At 42.2% G+C, this 13,889-nt stretch overlaps 1 protein-coding gene across 3 annotated transcripts in view; it reads right to left on the bottom strand.

The window, feature by feature from the left end:
• The window catches only part of ASAP1 (ArfGAP with SH3 domain, ankyrin repeat and PH domain 1), a 282,558-nt gene that overhangs the window by 62,762 nt on the left and 205,907 nt on the right, over positions 1–13,889 (bottom strand). For all 3 annotated transcript variants that reach the window (XM_059723743.1, XM_059723744.1, XM_059723746.1), the window contains 2 exons: positions 6,208–6,295; positions 5,017–5,065 (listed from right to left, as the gene is read on the bottom strand). In XM_059723743.1, coding sequence (XP_059579726.1) covers positions 5,017–5,065; positions 6,208–6,295 — 137 coding nt within the window. The remainder of the gene's footprint in view (positions 1–5,016; positions 5,066–6,207; positions 6,296–13,889) is intronic.

The raw sequence follows: 13,889 nt of genomic DNA, 5'->3' as shown, positions 1-13,889 counted from the left end.
ATGACAAAATTGGCATTTTCCAAAAAACCAGTATTTCTGCATTTAAGCTACAACCCAAACATCTTGGAAGTCAATGGAAAAGCTTTCCATTGACCTCCATGGGAGCAGGATCATGTCCCCGAAGAGTCAGCATTGTAGTACTCCTATAGGGCAGCCCTGTTAAGTATGTTAGCATTCACTACACAAGAAAAAACATGTTCATGGGCATTTTTCTTTTATGGATTATGCTGCAAAGTATGGAACAGTGTGTGGCTGTTTTGTAGCTTTACAAGTCAAGTCTGTATCAAATCAACTGTGCAAAATTACATAGAGGCATGAAATGCTATTTGGGTCACTTAAGTAATTGCCCACAACATAGAGCAGTTGAATAAAAAACAGCACAGTAATTCGTTGTTATTGTTTTTATGAAGGTCCAATCATGCTTTATGTTTCCAACCCAGGCAAAACGTAATTAATTTTCATCAATTTAACTCCCACCTAATTCCAGTACACATCTTCACTATTTGCATGTCAAACAAATACAATTTAGCAACCTCAATATTAAAAATATTCCTAAACAGATCATGCTCCCAGCCACTGAAGTTGAACCACATTCTTTTATTTTTATAAATTGTACTTCAATAACAGGGAAATATAAAGCCAGTCTGAGATATCAAACCAGTCTGACAAAATACTTTGGGAGAAAAGTACCTGCATTAATAAAAGAAACACTGCAAGTGACATGGTCTCAAAGCATTAAACCAGTGGCTGACTACCCTTAACAAACTGTAGGCTAGAAAAATCAAGCTATGGTTCAATGCAGGCTAACAGGCTTCAGCAGTATATCAGGCTTTGCCACTGCCTACGCTGGGGCCAGTTCAGCTGGGAGCTGAGCCCGTGCCACTGCTGTTTCCCCCCAGCCCCCTGCTCCCCAGGTATGAAGCAGGTGCAGTTCTAGATGGTAGGGAGCTGCACTGGGGCTGTACAGGTGGAAACTGCATCCAGGCTGCTACTGCTTCTCCACACTGCAGCTCCCAGCTATAGTGCAGCTCCCCATCTGCTAAAAGATGCACCTATGCCACAGCCAGAAAGCAGGGGGCTATGGGACACAGCAAGGATATGGGACGCAGCTTCCAGCTGCCCAGTCCCAGATCTGGCCCACAGGCCATATGTTGCCAACCCCCACGTTAAACTTCATCTTTCAAATCAACACAATGTGCATCCAATTTATGGCAAATATTTCAAGTTCAATGTTGCGTCATTTATCAAGAAATGTTAACAGAATTATTTTCTTTTTGACTGAGGAATGAATGAAAAGTAATGTGGCACTTCCCAAAAACAAAAGTAAAAGTTTCTGGGCTGCAATTGGCAATGTCAGCAGTCAGCATGACAGACAAGTTACATTTTGCAATCTGCAGGCCAACATTAAGCCTGGAGGACACTATGAGCAAACATACACACACAAGAGCAAACACAAGACTCCTTGCTTGCTCCTAGCCTATAAATGGACACAGTACTTCATGTCCACGATACCATTATCTTCAGCTGTCAATTAACTGTAAAGCCTGACTGAATACCTGCAAGACACCAAGACTAGACCCTATTTCACCTCTAAAATGGCACTTACACAGCTTTTAGGTACCTAAGTGATCAAACACAATCATATTCTACCCTGTGCAACACCCAGAATACTACTAAGAGCCAATGATGCTTTATACATCTCCATTTTGGCCTGATATAACTAGACTTGCCTTACTGTGTATATATAGAAGTGATCCAATACAGTCACTTAAGTGTCTCACACCACTTCTGCTCTGTTGCAATCCCATTCCAGCTGTAAGAAGGTTTATCTTCCACTCAATGACCTACTGATTTAGGCCCTTGCCCCAGAAGTGGGAGACAGGTTCTACACCCATTTCAATCTGGCAGGTTTGACCTACATTTTCCAATTCCTGGGACTGTTCTCTAACCACTAAGGGAGTGGGAAACGGGCCGTATTCGATTCAGATTCGGCCCAAATCAGGGTCAGTGATTCGATTAGTTGATTCAGATCACTGTCCTGATTTGATTTGGCTGAATCCGAATTTGAAGATTCAGTGGTGATTCAGAGAATCAGCGATTCGGCCATAGACACAGCTTTAATTATTTTTTCTATGTACCTTAAGGCGCCAGGCGCGGCTCATGAACGCTGAAATGGTGGGGCGGGTGCAGTGTCCCACAGGAGTGCAGGGAGGCCCTCCGCCTGCTTGGCAGCGAACCCAGAAGTGGACCGGAAGTACTTCCGGGCCCACCACTGACTGTGTGGGACCTCCCCCCCCAATCTCCGCCAAACTGAATCAGTGACCAAAGCTTCGCACAGCCCTACTAACCACCAGTGTATTGGTTAAGTAAGGCAAGCAATGGGGAGTCTGGCTCTGTGGCAGGAACTATCTTGGGAGAAAAGGAGGTCTAAGTTTTGGCCCCATCTCCCAATCTCACTTGTTTTGCATTACATGGCCATTGGATAAAATGGATAAGCAACACTGGGAGCAGAGAGAAGGCTTCTTTGCTTGGTTGTCCAGCTGCCTGAACCTCTTTCTCAATGAGCTGGAGGGAATAATATGCTCCTCTCAGGAGTGACATGGATCCTAATATGATGGAGTTGGCTATAACCAAGGCAAATCTCCCACTGAGAGACTAGAGTGGGGGAATAGGATCTGCCTCTGAAGGTCCACAATGCTAGTCACTGAAAGAATGGAAGAGCACTGCAATTCTGCAGGCCGGACTAGGATGCCTCCTGAGGAGTACTTGATAAGTGTCTGCTAGGGTACTGGAGGCAGGGAGGCTCAGGGCCTCTAGCTACATGGAGCCGAGTGGGGATAGGACACTACTGTGAGAGAGGTGTAACCACCAAGAGCAAAGTTATTTCTACAATGGCCATGCAATTGCTGTATGATGAGCAAGGAACCAAAGCTTTAAATTTGTCAGTAGCTGCAGAGTCAGGGAAGGGTTAACCTGGCTCTGGGCAATGGCACCTGACACTTCACAAAAGTTTAGGGCTGGAAGGGACCTCGTGAGATCCTTGGGTCCAGTCCCCCTGCTCTGGGCAGGAAAGACTGCTGGGGTCAAATAACCCCAGCAAGGTGTGTGTTCAGTTTGCTTTTGAAGATCTTCATGGCAGATGCCTGCAACACCCCACACTGGGAGTCTATTCCAGAGTCTGGTCACATGAATCATGAAGAAGTTTTTCCTTATATCCAGTCTGAAACCTTCTTCTAGGAGCTTAAGACCATTGCTCCTGGTTTTCCCCTGGGGCACATTGGTGAATAGTTGTTTGCCTAGCTCCTGATAGTCTCCCCTGATATATTTGTAAGCTGCCACCAAATCCAAAGTCTTCTCTTTCTAGGCTGAACAGGCCCATATCTGTCTTCCTTTTGCAGCAGTGACCTGATCCCTCTCAGCTCCGTGCCGCCAGAGACTCTAACTCCCCACACTCTCCATCTAGCATCTCCCTTTACTGAGCACGTGGGACTTGAGTGCCACCCACAGCACCTGTCTGTGCCACAGATGCTCTGGAAGAACATCCAGAGCATGATGCTTGGCCACCCCTGCTCTGGAAGAACAGAGAAGATCATGACTTGGAAGAGAGAAACTGAAAGGAAGGTGGAAAACTGCATGTTCTCTGCAATCCATTGAAATCATTGGGCTCTAGCAAATGTTGCATTTACAATGCGATTACTGCCATTCATGCCACATGTTCAGCCAATTTATGGAGCTACAAAGTGGCAAATCAGTCACAAAGATATTCCACACTTAACATGGCATATTTCTGTGGTTCATTTATATTGTGGCTTAAATACAATGAGTTGCATTTGTCCCAGACCCCAAAGCTGCCCTGTACCTCCAGGGGAATGGGGTCAGACACAGTGATCCTCTGTGGTCCCTTCTGACTCTACAATCTATGAATCCACGAACCTCATCCTGATGGTCAGCTGAGTGTCTGGATGGGGCACAGGGCAGAACTGGGGTCTGGAACACAGCTATCCTCCATGCCCAATCCCCAGGATATTGTTGAGGACAGCACTGGGTCTTGAAAGGGCACCCAGGGTTGTTCCATACCCCCTCCTGATACTCAACTGAACTTTGGGGCGAGGCATGGGACACACTTGAGGACCAGGACACAGCTGCTCCACGCCTAATCCCCTGGGGAATTTTATGCCCCATTCCAAACACTGCATGGGCTGCCATGACAGATCTGTAAGGCAGGATGAGTTATGTTTGGGTTGGGACATAAAATTCCTCAGGTTCCAGCAGAACCAGTATTTTAAAACCTATCAGGAGCCATAGGCCTAGAGCTGCCAAAAGTGAGTGACAAAATGATTTGCAACACACCAGCAAGTCCTTCACTGGGAGGAAGAGGAATTATTTTTATGATATAATATTGATGGAAAGGTATACATTAATAAATGAACTACAGTACATTTCTAGATTCCAAACTATACCAAGACAGAGACAGGCGGTGTCCCTGTTTCTATTTTCTGGATCTCCATGTGAAGCCTAATGTGGCAGAGGTATATGAAATACTTCCATTTATGATTTCCGCCCCCCACAGTGAAATAAGGTGAAGACAGAACCAGAAAAGACAGGAAGAAGTTGTAAGAAAAGAATACCTGCGGCAAAATATAGTCCAGGAATTCTTTTAAATATTAGTAGAATCCAGTCTACTGTGTAATATGAATAAGCCCAGATAGGATAATGTCAACAAACCAAGGAGGCAGTATTGAGGTATGGAATTCTATTATCTTACATTTGTAGTGTCCTCATGTACTTCATATATATCAAGTCCTCAAACCCTTAGCCCACCCTTACTCTGATAAAAGCCAATTTTCCTTTATAGATTTTAAAATGGGAGGGGGTAGGGCAATCACTGAACAAACATCTATAGGATTTTTCATTAAGTCAGCAAAAAAGTCAGATGTCTTCCAGTGACATCTGTAGCTTTGCATATCTCTATAAGTAAACTTAAAACAGTCTGGATGACAGTGTAAGCATTCTTACGCTATATACTCTTGTTCATCTTCTGCCTGGAAATGGTATGTTCTGTTGTCTGAAATACAAAGAAAAAAAAAGATCTTCCTGATGTTGAGCACATGTAACAGATTTCAAATTAATTTTAAATTACCAAAATATTTGCCACCAAAATATATTCAACAATTAAAGACAAATGTTAAAATGAGTCAGTTAATCTACAGCACACCTATTTTCTGTGCCTAAATTTTATTAAAGGAACAGAATTTGTGACATCAAGCTATTTATTTCTGTAAGTGTCAAAACTTACTAAAAAGGAAGACAGGGGAAAGTCTAAAATGCATGAATCTAATACAGATGGTAAGAAATGACTTTGCTTATATAAAGAGCATGATTTCCAGGGTCACGGTGTATAAAAGTGAATGAGCAGAATATACACATGGTAGGTTAAGGCAGAAACCTAAATTATAAGTGATGCTCGGTATATTAATAGGTGTGCATCAGAAATGAGGCGGAGGGAGGGGTCAGGACTGATTTTGTTGGGGAGATGGAATGAACATTGATTCACTGATGGAAAAGCGAAACTTGACAAATAAAAAAGTGTCCCAACACTTCTGCATCTGAACACTAAGGCTACTAGATTGACTGTAACGCATTTGTGTCATCACATCCTCCAGGAAATCACATTTATTTTAAGTCCTCTACACTTGTACTTGTCAACATATGGCCCCCCCACTTATCCTGGCAAAACCTCAGCTAGTTCTGAAACTATGGCTCTCCAAACAATAGGAAACGGAAGTTTTGCACTCCAATTAGAGTCTATTTTGAACCAACAGGTACCAATCGGCTGCTGAAATACCAAAATAATTACCTAACTAAATCCAGAGAAGCATGTTCACATGTAGCTACCATTTTCATAGAACAATTACTGGTATGCACAATACATTTCATGGCTTGTAACTATACTATAATAATAACAATTAAGCCTTACACACATCCAGTTTTAAGGAGTCCCGAGTCATCAAAATTACAGATTGATCAAAGTATTCATAGGACTTTGTAGAAGTTTGGATTAGGAAATGAACTTTTCATGAATTAAACTCATTTCTATTTTAAATGATGTCTTGTAATGGTCATGCTTTAAACCATTCCATAAAATCCCAAGCAATGGTATATGACAATGCAAGCTACAAAAGTTCATCCACTTAAAATGTCACATACGTGATATCAGATCGAAAGACTTCTTATCTTCAGCATTTGGCTTCACTTGGCAGGTTAGTAGATTCAGTTTAGCAGGCTGCCTGTTGGACTAAAGAGACAAATTATTTTACTTATATGTCTTGATTTAGGGCCAATTTTTCCCTCAATTTTTTTTTCATCCATATTCCTTTTCTGTATATATAGTTGCTTCTTCATTTTTCTATAACTTATAACAGTCACATTTCAGTCAGCATGAATGGCATCAAACACACAGAATAAAACCTCAAGGCTTCATTCTCTGGTAATTCTAGAAACATGATTTTTTATAGTGAAATTTATTCCTTAATTTCCAGTGCTTAATTTTCCTACCACAATTCATAATTCAACATTTTAAATTGTTATTACGTGTGCTTAAGTTACGCTGCATTAATGCTTTGATTTTCCTCTCATTTGCAAATGTTTAAAAATATGTCCACTTTATTATACATTTAGTACATACCCATATACAGTATACCACATATGTAAATATACCAGTTTCTAATACTATGAAACAAATGAGTTTTCTTCAAATGACTGGGAGGGGGAGAAGATACAGAGTCATACCAACTACAAACCCTGTCTCTGTTTTTCTAAAAAAAGTTTTGGTTACTACGTTGGATACAGCTCTTGTTGTCTAGCATTTTAGTAGTCATTGTGTACTCATAACTTGCTTTGTTAATTTTTTGTCATATTTTCACTATGGCTCTGATTAAATAAAGCACTTCAGCATGTGAGCAGTCCCGCTTACCTTAAAGTTAGTCATATGCTTAAGTACCTTCCTAAATGGGCCCATAGGAACAGAGAGCAAATACCATAAACCAGTGCTGGAAACTTTTCTGGATCCTAGCTCTCATGATCTGATACCCTGTCAAACTTTCTAAACACTTGCCACGGTAAAGGCAGTAAGTTAGAGTAAACTTTGCTTGAATGGAAAGCCACCAAAGAGGTGTGGGGTGTCCTTTACAGCCCCATACGGTGCATATATACTAATACAGCCTAGCTCAGATGCCCAACCCTGTGGTCATTAACAAGTGACAACTGAAAGCGCATGCTCCGAAGAAAGATGTAAACAGAGATTAGCTCAGATGAAAGAACATGGCAGTGACCTCTGCAAAGCATATTACATGCTTTCAAAATATCCATAATTAACATCCTTCCAACACTGCTTAATACCAGTATAAAAAGACCTGATCCCACCCTCCGGCCCCCCACACTTTGGTGGGACAATTTGTTAATCTGCCTCTTTTTCATGTGCAACAGAATCTCGCCAGCACAAATATGTATCACTCATCTCAAAAAATAGAGATGCAGTAAATTGCCATATTAAGATTTTGCTATTTTATAGTACGATATTACAAATTATCATCATCTAGTATACAATTAAAAGTGAACCATAACTATGAAAATAAGTCAGGAATATTTGGTAAGATATCGCCATCAAATTTTTAACAGGTTTATTCATCCACTAAGTCAGGTAATAAAGTAACTTCATAGACATTCGGGCTGGAACGGACCTCGGAAGATCATCTTAGTCCAGCTCCCTGCCCCAGGGGCAGGAAGTCAGCAGGGATCATAAGATCCCAGCAAGATAAACATCCAATTGTCTCTTGAAGATGTTCAAAGTGGGTGCTTGAACCACCTCCCGTGGCAGTCTATTCCAAACCTTGGGGGCTCTGACAGTAAAGAAGATCTTCCTTATGTTCAGTCTGAAACGGTAATGGAGGAGTTTGTGACTGTTTGACCTTGTCATCCCTTAGGGCGCTCTGGTGAACAGACGTTCCCCCAGGTCCTGGCGAGCACCCCGATAAACGTATAGGTGGCCACCAGATCACCCCTGAGCCTGCGCTTTTCCAGGCTAAAGAGCCCCATAGCTCTCAGCCTGTTGTCGTAAGGTCAGTTTTCCTGACCTCTGATCATGCACATTGCTCTCCTCTGCACCCTCTCAAGCTTCTCCACATCCTTTTTGAATTGTGGAGCCCAAAACTGGACACAGTACTCCAGCTGCGGCCTCACTAAGGCTGAGTATAGCAGAAGGATGACATCCTGGGATTTGCTTGAGAAGCATCTATGGATGCAAGCTCGCTTTACTAGCTGCAGCATCACATTGAAGGCTCATGTTCTGTGTAGCTGTGGTGTGTAGCTTATTACAGTTTCCCATAACCACTATACATTTGAAAATGCTGTATCATATTGTACACAAGCACAAATTTTGCCAGTTACCCTTGACCTAGAGCACCAACCCCTGGTGGCAGCCACTAAAATATAACTGAATGAGACCTGCGCTTCTCAGAACAAATGTATTAAAAAAAATTAACAAAAGCAGCTGAATTAAACTCTCTGATCCCCAAATAAAGTATTTACTATAGTTTATATGCAGTCATATCTAAAATTTCACAGAATTTAACATGTGTGCAAGACTGAAGTAAAGCAGAGCACAGCATACAGGATGCCAATAAAAGTAGCTGCTCATCACATATAAGGCATGGTGAAGCTAAAGCAAAGAGCACAATCTGGTATTGCTTCCCATATTTCACAAGTTAACTATTCTCCATAGATTTCTTGTGTATGAATATCTTGTGGAAGAAGGTCTACACTACCTCCAGGTCTAGCCTGGAGTACTACTGAGAAGCATGTTTCACCTACTCCTTTACACTGAGCACTGGATCATACCCCAGGAATTATTCCATGTAGCTGGTTTAGTACAGCCCAGAGTCACACTCAGGCTCTCTTTCTTGACTATGATTTTGGGCATGTGTTTCAAAGGAGGATATTCCACAACTTCTCTACGAAGCATGTTCCACCGTCACATAGTTCTTACACTTAGTAATTCTTTGCCTTTTGCCTGCTCTCTTATTCAGGACAGACAATAAGTTTCCCGGACAGGGCGCGTTTCCAATGGCCACTCAAGATAGCTTACAAAAACTTTCCACTCCTAGATATGATATTCTGTCAGCAGATCATGAAAAGTCTCTCTTGCACAGATAACTGGAATTCTGCTTCTGGTCTGAAAAAAGCTAGTCTCTTTTCCAGTCAGGGTCTCTAGCAGTTTACCATCCCCTAAGATTTCCGCAGCCCTAATTAATATTAAAACCAAAACTATTCAGGCTGGATTGTAATTTTCTTAACCTCCTCAAACAGATCTCTGCCAATATTTTCCCTCAAATTTAATATTAAACTTTTACCCTTGCATGCCTGTGGGTTGCCAATGAAGCTCGCTGATGCTTTAAGACAACCTAACTTGTCTGACTTCCACGAACAGAAAACAGGAGCAGTTTGGGACACCCAACTGGCAGAGGGCAATAGCCACCTGCTTATGAAATGGTATGGCTGTCCTCATTTACAAGCTTTAAGACATACTCCTGTAGCCCAGACTGATCATTCTGGGTTTGTCTCAGGATCTCACCACTCTGCATGCAGTTGCCCTGCTTGCACCAGAAGTATTGTTTTATGTAAGAGGAACCTCCCGCCACAGATGCACAAACCCCGTCTTCACTGCTGCATAAGCTCCTTTTCCAAGACTCACTCTGTCACCTGCTCAGGGGTCAGAAATCGCTGCTGTCTCCAATACCCTCTGGCTACACGCTGCTACAGCAAATGTGAAACCACAAGCAGTAATAGCTTATCAATCTGTACTGGAGGCATGGCTGGTTGCCAGCTGGAATGGACAAAAGTGAGGACACAGAGAGCCAGAAGCACCACTTAGATTTGTTGGCAAGCTATGACACTTCTACAGAAGGACACAGGAAGAACAGATCATTTCTCCTAAATACAAGAGAAACCAATTCCATTGAGCTTAAAACCCACCCTAGAAACAGGCTGAATTAGCTCAAGCTGAACTCCATGCCACCACAGTTACACAGTAGGGCTGTGCAAAGCTTCGGGTGCTGATTCGATTCAGAGGAGATTCGGGCCAATTCGGCAGCCAAATCTCCAAATTCAGATCAAATCAGGAGACCAATAAAAAGATCTGAATACATATGAAGCTCTCCAAATCGATTCAGAAAAGATTCAGAAAGCTGGACCCAGACTCCATGCTGGTAAGCAGGGGGCTGGAGGAAGAGGGAGGGGACAATGGGGGGGACCTCCGCCTGGCCCCATCTCCTGCCTGCTCCCCCAGTGCCTCCTGACCCCTGCCCACTCTCCCAGCCACAGCCCCCCAAAGCCGGCCAAGCCCAGCCCCAGTGTCCTGGCTCTTTAAGAAAAAAAAAAGCCCTGCACTTAGTGGCCATTGGGGCTTCTGGGGGCTCGTAGCAGAGACCCCCACACAGTGTGGGGCAGTGGGGGGGTGAGCCTGAGCCTTTTTTTTTTTTTTAAAGAGCGGGTAGCTGGGGCCGGGCAGGGGTCGGAGGCTGTCCAATTCGGAGATTTGGCCAATTCAGCAGCAGCCTAATCTCCGAATTAGATTCAGTCAAATTGATTCGGGATAGTGATTTGAATCACCAAATCGAATCACTGTCCCCCGAACTGGCCAAATCCAAAGTAAATACTAGCTGCTTCACACTGGCCTATTACACAACTAATTTAAAGATAGCTCAGATATGTTCGGACAGATTGCAGTCAAATTAGTAGCTACAGATATTCCCTTACTGTACTCAAATTATTCCACTAATGTTACACTAATTCAAGTGAGTGACCCCACTGTTAAACAACACTACCTGTCCAGAACACCTGAATTACTTGTTGATAGACTATACTAATTCAAACAGTAGACCTGCTGCATCCCTACTTCATTAATAGCTCAAGTGTTAGCAGTTTCACAAATGAAGATGGACTAGGGAGCTTGAGTTTAAAGTACCTTTTAACTTGAGGTATGGATGTTTTTTGTGGGGAGAGCTGCGTCGTAGTGGGCAAGAGGAATAGGAGGTCTACAACTTATATTTTGCATCAACACAGCAATGGAACTAAGTCCTGATACTCCTCAAAAATTCTGGTGTATCTATGAACACAGCTAAACCTAGATGTCAGCTTTCCATGCACTTCAAGGCATGTAGTTTTATTATACTGTCATATTATGCATTTCTGTTACTGGGCTATACGATTTATTCTCAACTGTAAGAACTATTTTTATCTGACTTGGGGGAAAAAATTATCTTGGATGAAATCCAATGAAATTTCATTTAATATTAAAGTTATACACTTCAGTCATTTTTAATATTTTCCCATCTTCTGAAGAGGCCCTTATGCCATAGCGTTTAGTTCAGAAAAAATACTTGGACAATATATACTTGGTTGTTCAAACTTGAATAAATCCGCTTCGATAATTTATGTGTTTATGCAGTTCATATCACACTGGTAGGTCAGAGCTCTATAATCAGAGTTATAAGCGAGATGAACTGAAATTCATTCTTCACTGTTCAGAGACTTTCATAGGCAAGATAAAAGTTGTAGGATAATTGCATATATTTAAATAAAAAGGTAAAATAAATCACGAAAAATATTTGTCATTACAGCTGAATGCCTGTATTTATGTACTGTTTAAAATAGCCATTCATAAGAGAAAAGGGTTGCCTTGCTTTTGTTTAATCAAAATTGGTCAACAGTTACTACATTATCTATTATGGGTGCTGTTATTTAATAGCACCTATAATGTACTAGATAATAAAGTACAGGTCTCTGCTCTGTGGAAATTTATTGTCTACAAGTGGTTCTCAAACTTTTAAAACTCAATGTACCCCTTGTTGGACTCAAGGCACCCCTTGAAAAATGTCAGCACTTAAATTTTCACTCATTTTCTGACTACAAAAAAATAGAGGAATTCTTCTGTTGCCAAGAATTCAGAAACACTACAACAGGTCAGAATAATTTTAACACTATGGATCAATCCCTATTTGAAATCTTGTGAATCCTGTTTGTGTACCTAATAGTGTTAACATTGTGTGGCATCCTGCACCACCCTTGAAAGGATCAAGGCATCCCAAGGTACCATGGTACCTTGGTTGAGAATCACTGGTTGAAAATATGGACATGTAAAGTAAGTAGTATATGGCAAAGAAGGGAAGGGGCGAGAGAAATCACAGGTTTCAGTTATATAATTGCCTTAAGTATAACTTATATCTATGTGGTTCATATATCTTTCTAGGCAACACTGTAGAAAGAGCAATCTGAATGAAGCCAGGGTAGAAGCATGATGGATCTCTCACAAAAGGGAACCCCAAGCATAAAGGTAGATTAGATGGAGGTATCGATGGCTGTGAGGAAAGATGACAAAGTATACTGGATCCAGCATAATTGTCAGTGGATAGGGAAAAAGACCAGGGCAAAGAGATGCAGGGAGGGATAGTGATTTAAAGTCTTGAAAATAAGTAGCAGTAGTAATAAATTGTTCAGCACAATGGCTAGTCAGTGAAATAACTGAAAAGAGACTGACAGAAGTGAAGTAATAAGCAGGAATGATGAGTCTGCTAGCAGTTTTGAAGGACTGGATAGAGATGGTATGGACACACACACATTTGGAGCCATTTCAAAAGGAAAACATTTCAAAAGGATCACAGCTGTTACATGTGGAGATCTCAGGAACCATACAAATATAGCAAAACTAGCTAACTTTAACACTGGATAAAGCTGTGTTAAAGTTGGAGCAGTTATGCTACATTTATATTGTTCTCAGCTTGTCCACAGGTAATAAGTAGAACATAAGAGCTGCTGTCCTTTTGAAACTGTTCCAAATGTGCATGTGTCCATACACAGAGCAAATTTAGTACTAAATAACAGAAGGGGAGATTTTAGTAGTCAAGTTGAATTGTGTACTTCAGTTTTAGCCATCAGGGTGGAGAAAACTGTCAAAGCTTGGAGATGCTGTGAAGGAAGTAGTTACAAAACTGACTATTCCAGAAAAGCATAAGGGGAGGAAAAACTATAGTATTAAAGACAACACTGCAATTGTATGCTTTGATAATTTACTCTGCTAATGTCATCACAAAAATGTGCATCTTTAGCCTAGTGTCCTTGCAGAACAGCAATTCAAAAGCTCAAACAACCATAGGTCTATGCCCAAAGGGGTATGATCCTCTCAAAACAGATTCCTATTTTTATTTTTCAGCAGAGGGCTTTTTAGGGCCTTATTACACCTTAATTTTAGGCGGATTCTGAAGCTCTTAACTCCTGAATTGTCCATACATTAACACTTGAAACTAGTTTAAAGCACACTTTAGGCAGCTAAAAGTCACGCTGCTCCAGGGCAGGTTTACCTCCGAACCATTTACCCAGCTCGTGTTCCATTGCTGTGCGGCCACTCCTGACAGATAAGCTGCTCAAGTTGCAGTCCTCCAGCATCCCAGGATGCAGTGTCCCTTCCCACACCTTCCTGTCCTGTGAGGACAAACTTTCCATCCCTTGACCTCTACTGCCCAGGTGGTGGTTCTGGAACCAAGCCAGCTCCACTTCCCGCCCCCAGGGGTGTGACCTCCCCCCCAGGAGTGCAACCTCATGCAAACAGCCTGCAGAGTACATGCTAGCTAACCAAGTGGCAGGGCATGGGTAGGTCCAGGAGTGGAATCAAGGGAGGAGGGGGTTGGGGGGAAACAAGGTAGGAGGCCAGATTAGGTCCCCATGAGCTGGGGCTTCCTTCCTAGGAGAGAGGCAGTAGCTCCCCCCAAAAGTACCTTCCCTTACTGCTCCCAACTCCTAGCCACCCTGGGAAGCACAACCAACACTACCCACCACCC

Source organism: Alligator mississippiensis, chromosome 3 (genome assembly GCF_030867095.1).
Source record: "Alligator mississippiensis isolate rAllMis1 chromosome 3, rAllMis1, whole genome shotgun sequence".
In the NCBI taxonomy this organism is placed as follows: Eukaryota; Metazoa; Chordata; order Crocodylia; family Alligatoridae; genus Alligator; species Alligator mississippiensis.
This window is presented reverse-complemented; position numbering and strand designations above follow the sequence as displayed.